Genomic DNA, 6,504 nt, shown 5'->3' on the forward strand with positions numbered 1-6,504 from the left:
TATACATATATATATATATATATGTATTTATAGTTTTATCCTTGGCTTGCTTTAGTCATGATCAAATACGTCGACGACAGCACATATTCGAGGTCACATACTTTTGTACTGGATTTTACCCTCATTGGGAACGTCCGCACGCAGTCATTAGTTTGCGTTCTCGCACTTGGCTAGAACATGTTGCGGTTCAGATCTGTTTACATGCGAAGCATTTTGGCAAGTCAAATATTGTAAGTCTCATTGCAGCCATCACACTTTTGCTTCTTGTACCTGGATTGGACCCCACTATCAATTACAGGTGCACTACACCAGCACACACATGGCGGTGGCTACAGACGGCACGGACACCTACATACAGTCCAAGACGCCGTTGATCACTTCCAGTGGTGATAACCGCATGTACAGGAGGTTTGTTCTGGCGAATGGGCTTCCAGTTACACTGGTGTCGGATCTTGACGCAACGCAGTCCAGTGCCGCGATGGGGGTGGCATGCGGCAGTTATCGCGACCCCGATGAGTTGCTGGGCCTGGCTCATCTGACCGAGCACATGCTCTTTGTGGGTATGTGAGAGTTTGTTTGCACCGCTTTCAAGTATGCGTTGCAGTGTGACAAGTGAGGTGTTGGTGTCACAGGTGCTTATATATTTGCAGATGTATAGCAGTGTTGTTGAAGCTACTTGTGTCATAAATTCATGTCTGCGTTGGTGTGGTTGTTCGCACACATTTCTCCAAGCATGCTTTGGAGAGACACATATCCGGCAACTGTGTACGTGTAACGTAGCAACCCGATTTACGCAGTCAATGTAGTTATCGTTTTGTGGTTTTGTACTTCATGGATTGGCCGAGGGATAGTTCAGATACATCGGCACTCTGTGACAATGCATGCACCGCAAAGTCTAACTCGAAGAAGTATGTAATTGTCAAAGATACAAGCAATTGGGCGTGTATACATCGTGCTCACACGGCTATGAGCCTCATTCGAAGCCGAGACAAGCGCAAATGAAATATTTATTTTTCAATATTCATTTTGCTTCACCACACTGTACCATGCGCAGGTGGCAGTGAGCGATATCCGGGATTAAATCGCCTGGATAAGTTTTTAGCGTCTCATGGCGGAGAGCAGGCGAATGCGTGGACATCCAACACAGCCACAGTCTACTTCTACGGGGTGGAGCCGTCGTCTTTCAACGAGTCGCTGCAACTGTTTTCTGGTGAGTTTGGGTGTGTGTTGCAGTTTGCATGCGTCGGCTGCCGGGAACAATTATAGTCGTTCCATGGGCATGCATCCGCGTGTATTCGTGTACTTGAAGTGGTGCGTGACACAATCTGCTGTTGTAATGTCTGAGTTACATTCGGTGTAGTGCATAAGACGTACACACATTGTTCAGCATAGCTTGCATGCACGCACTGCTTGCACTTTCCATCATTGTAACACTTACGATGGCAAATGTATAAGGGTTTCCGTATTCCGTTGGCAAAATATTCCTGTGCATGTTGAGACAAAAGGTGTATAACTTTGCACTCTCTCCACCACACCCTGCGACATCCGCACAAAACTATGTTGGTTCTAATATCGTACCCCCTGAATACCCCGCAGGATTCTTCATCGACCCCATTTTGACACCGGAGAGTATCGGCGACGAGATCAACGCCGTGAATGCAGAGTACGAGAAGGATCTGCCTCAGAACGACCGCAAGGCACAAATGGTACTCAATACCAGGCAGAAACAGGACCACCCATCGTCACGGTTCACGATAGGCTCCACCAAATCACTGGTGGAGGACCCCAAAGTCTCTGGCACGGATGTGTTCACGGGCATGTTGAAATATATCAATCAGTGCTATAAGGTGAGTGGGGTAAGAGGAGTCGAGGGGCGCGGTGGGTGGTGTTTGTGTGACCTTGCTATTGTGTAGTCGTTGTGCAGTGATTATATTGCGATTACGTTCTCGGCGTAGTGCACGAGACTCATTGTGCTGTTCTTGTACTGTCAGTGTGTGTAGCACTAAACAATCAGCGTGCCAAGCATCGTTTGTAGGCAGGAAACATATTGTCAAATTTCGGATCACTATGTTGAGCTGACTATTGTGTGTGCACACCGGGTCGAGTTGTGTTATCGGCAATTAAGCACACACCACGAGATAGTGATAGTGTGTGCATGCGAGAAAATTCTTATTAAAATCCCGGCTGTGCATGCATTCAAATATTATATAATGTGCTAAATCTCATACGATTTGCGAAGCGTAAGTCGTAAACAACTCGTGAGGAGCCTTTCAAATTGCCCTGAATCTAACACAACCTGTGAAGATTTTTCAAATCGGGCCAAATCTCATGCACACTCTTGCATACAATACAGTCACGCAACCTGAACTTGGCGATTGTATCGCCGCATTCGCTGGATGAATTGGAGGCGATGGTCTCCGAACTCTTCGTGCAGGTGCCGGTGGGCGATAAACCGGAGCCGCTGAACCTGCCACTTCCATACGATCCCTCCAATTTAAACGGATTCTTTACTAGTAAGCACACACACACACGAAGTCCCACGATCAGATGTACTCTCTGTGTCTGCTGCATGCCATCAGCCCTTTTCGGCCGTTTTACGTTGTGATGATTGTGTTTCGAAAGGATGAATATTAGTGTCCACGAGGTCCGAAGACAGCGTACATTACATTGTCTACTCACAAAGTGAAATCGCAGGACATCTGACCAGGTTCTGCAGGCATCGATAGCCCTATCTACCGCTTCTCTCATCATATAGCGAAACACACTATGTGCACAGTTGTGCTATGCCCGAGGTCATACGTGTTTTGTTATTAGCTCAGTCCACCTCCAATCTAAGTAAAGGCCCTAATCGATGTTGCCTACTATATAACACCTCAGTGAAACCAGTAGGCGAGACTCGCAATGTGAGGATGCAGTGGCAGCTGGCAACCTCGCCATACACACTGAGCAGTCCCGCCGACTACTTGGCTGTGCTGGTGGGCGATGAAGCAGACGGCAGTATCCTGGCGACCCTCAAGGAGGATGGTCTGGCCTTATCGCTAGAATCCGGTATGTGTTTTGCCTAGCGAATTCAAGATTGTTCCCGTTTTATAGTCGGTAACTGTTTACGTGGATACATGCCCTTTGCGTTGCTATGCTTGTCTTTGAGGTAGATGCGATAAGTTGTTGTCCAGTTCCTGTCGTCTAGATCGCAGTGCCCCAGGCCTTGTTACGCCTGAATCAGTGGCCGCTGCGGAGTTGTACGGTCTGCATGGCGCATAGGGTAATGCTTTACATCTCTTGGTCTCATGTGGAAGTGTATGTCGTGGTGACATCGGGTATAAGTTACTCTACGATCTGTGTCTATGTGAACCGTACTGTGCTATTGCATATCGTATCGAGCGTCTCTGCATAGTTAATTACTCTGTCTTGTTTGCCGATGTGCCTGTACGTGATTTAAACAGGCGACATATGCAGTCATTCATCTCAAGTGAAGCCAAATTGCATAGATACAAATGGGTAAATCGTCGATTGCAACCCGAACTGCCGTGCACAAACAACCACATCTGATTTACATCCTTGAAAATTGGTTCTTTCTCGGGTATTTTGTTCTACTGGCCTTCTTATCAGTTTGTAATCTGTTTCGACTGTGGAAGTTGCGCTAGCGTTACTTTTTTTTGGTAGCGAAATGACAAGGTTCATGCGCCTTTCTGATAACGTCTCTTCTAAATTAGAGCCGCAAATCGCTTCCCCACGGCATTGTGGCGGCCGTTTGCTATGTGTATATTTATGAAGATTGCCAAGGTGATGGCCTAGTGTTGTCATATCAGTGTAGTAGGTACATCCCTACGATTACACGTTACTCGATCGCTGATATGCGTACATGTGATACCTTTCTTATATATACCCACAGGCACCGACTACTACGAGGGTTATACCATCTTCCAGGTGTCTGTAAAGCTCACGGAAGCGGGGCTGCTGAGGTGGCCTGAAGTGGTGTCCCGTGTGAAGGAATACATTGCCATGGTCGAGAACGCCGGGTATGTACTGAGATGGGGACAGCAAGTAGAGCATATAATGTAGATGTATTGAAAGATGGCATCGCACTGGTACCGTGTCACGTATGCTGAAACTTGTCCTCGCGATGGTCTTTAACGCTCAAATAGAAGAGTGTGATTCGCCTTTTTCGTACTGTATTTGTATTTATGTTTGCCTAATGTTGAATAGGATACCTCGTAGTACGCTTGTGTAGCCTCTTTCGCTGTGATTACGACGACAAATTTTTTTTTTTGGCACGTTGACGGGCTTGAACACACTTCTGAAGTTGTAGCTTGAAGCTAAATTTTTCTACATCTTGTGCCACACAGACCCCAAGAGTCGGTGTATGAGACTTCGCAAATGGCTCGTGAATGCGCGTGGAAGTACCAATTCTCCGTCGATCCGATTGGTTACGCTAGCACGCTAGTGGCTCGAGAAATAGAAAACATGACAGGTAAAGGCCCCTTCTACAGATATTTGAATATACGTCAGTACATACTCGTGCATACGCTTACATGTATGTACACACATACTTATAGATATAGACACAGGGGAATCAATGTCAAATCTAGTTGTGATGTGTTCCACTCTCTAGCCACGCTAACTGGAAAAAACGATAGGTAGGTCGCTGCCTCTCGCCATTTGAATCGGTGAGCTCTGCATCCCTTCCACCATGCATACAATGTCGCAATATACAAATATATGTCCACGCGTATGCTTGCATTGCAGTCAGTCGACGAATTCCTATCGTATCTTATTCAAAACCAGAAGTGTCGACTGTACATTTCATTAGTAACGCAGGATCACAAGCATTGCAGCCCCGCCCAATACATGCGGGGTTTCTGAAGCACTCATTACACGTTCTCTTCTGAGAGAGCAGGGTATGAGTACAGGCGCGTGGTCACATATGTATCAGATTCACCCATTTATACATGTAACAGCTGGCTCGGTACTATAGTGTCTCTATCTACAATGACCATTTCTCTATCTAACTATGCTGATTCATTTCACAATCAACCGACACGTCACAGAGGCAAAAAATCTTCTCCGCCCGCCCTCGGCGTTCGAGTATGACGCCGATTTGGATGCCGCGGTGACCACTGAGCTGCACACTAACCCGTTTCTGGTGCTCGTTATGGATCCCGACACCCCGATCTCACCCGGTAAGTTGCAGTAAACTGCGTTGTGTATTTGTGTGTAAATGTAATGCATGCTTTGTTTGATGATTATCCGGTCGAATTCAACTGAGTTGCATGTATCCGGCAAGCAGCTTACTATATATGCTGTCACTGGCTATTATAAAACGGTCTGTGTGTGCCAACTAGTTGATATCTGTACCTTTATGCGCGGTGTACATTGTAAAAGAATTCTGCAAAACCGTCACCAGCCTTGCTGTGAATCTCGGTTGCGGCGGGGTGAGTTGGCTACTCGACAGGCAGTGTGATGGCTGGGCTAACCAATGTTGTTACTTGAACATGCAGCAGCAGGTAGTGAGGAGGTTGCAGCTGATCCAGGCTCGTCTACACGAAGGAACCCGAGCAGACGTGCCGACAATCCGGCAGATGTAGACACAGACATGGATACAGATGCAAGCGCAGAGACACCCCCAGAGGCGAACTCCGATACAGGCGCCACTGAAAAGGCTGTACCAAGCTCGGGTACACTGAATGGAGTGACTGTGGAGGTCGAAGAATGGTTCAATACGCCGTACACCTTCACCGAGTTCAACCAGACGATGCAGGATGCCTTCGGCAACTTCACCATGGGGAGTCGCTTGCATTTGCCCGCCAAGAACGAATTTCAGTGCAATGCCACGGATCTCACGCTGCTGCCCAAGATTGTGGAGCCAGTGCTGGACGATCTGAAGGAGAAGGGCGACCACTTGTGGCACGCACAGGATGTGGTCTTCCGCACGCCCACAGTGGTGACGCAGACCACATTGCTGTCTCCATTGAATAAGCAGTACAAGCTCATTAGGTGTGAAATGATAGTTCGGAGATGTGAGCATATTGTGATGTCGAAGTTCAATATTAGTGAGTATTTTGTACTATCCATGGTCATGTTTAGGTTTAACGTGTTATACTTGCTACATTCAGTCTGGGCGAGATCCTGGGTCCGCGTCGGCGCTAGAATTACAACTTGTGTTAGAATGCAGCTCATTTCGCTATTTTATATCCATGCATCCACCAAGATAACGGATATGTACCGCTGGGATCTTTTGGTCGCACCATGCATTACACGCTCTCATAGTCGATAGCAACCAACGGCATGTCTACCATTCTCATCCACATACACACAGAAGTAAAAGACGGGATACGGCCAATTACCGGATCGGAAGTGTAGAAGTTGAACTTCGCATGAGGATGATGGCTGATATCCTCAGCGACGCAGCGAAGAGTCTGGTCTATGACGCAGAGCGTGCAGGCATGGCTGTGGCCGTAACTGGCCAGAGCGGCGATCTGCAGATACATGTTTCTGGTATGCTAT

At 47.3% G+C, this 6,504-nt stretch overlaps 1 protein-coding gene across 1 annotated transcript in view; it reads left to right on the top strand.

Moving 5' to 3' along the window:
* Positions 1 to 319: 319 nt before the first annotated feature.
* The window catches only part of SARC_01816 (hypothetical protein), a gene marked incomplete at its 5' end in the record, with an annotated part of 11,459 nt that continues 5,274 nt past the window's right edge, over positions 320 to 6,504 (top strand). Inside the window, 10 exons of the mRNA XM_014304442.1 lie at positions 320 to 560; positions 1,055 to 1,210; positions 1,597 to 1,847; positions 2,354 to 2,513; positions 2,878 to 3,048; positions 3,893 to 4,019; positions 4,347 to 4,471; positions 5,049 to 5,180; positions 5,499 to 5,994; positions 6,317 to 6,495. Of these exons, the coding sequence (XP_014159917.1) occupies positions 320 to 560; positions 1,055 to 1,210; positions 1,597 to 1,847; positions 2,354 to 2,513; positions 2,878 to 3,048; positions 3,893 to 4,019; positions 4,347 to 4,471; positions 5,049 to 5,180; positions 5,499 to 5,994; positions 6,317 to 6,495 (2,038 nt within the window). The remainder of the gene's footprint in view (positions 561 to 1,054; positions 1,211 to 1,596; positions 1,848 to 2,353; positions 2,514 to 2,877; positions 3,049 to 3,892; positions 4,020 to 4,346; positions 4,472 to 5,048; positions 5,181 to 5,498; positions 5,995 to 6,316; positions 6,496 to 6,504) is intronic.

This window comes from Sphaeroforma arctica (genome assembly GCF_001186125.1).
Source record: "Sphaeroforma arctica JP610 unplaced genomic scaffold supercont1.76, whole genome shotgun sequence".
Lineage (NCBI taxonomy): Eukaryota > Ichthyosporea > Ichthyophonida > Sphaeroforma > Sphaeroforma arctica.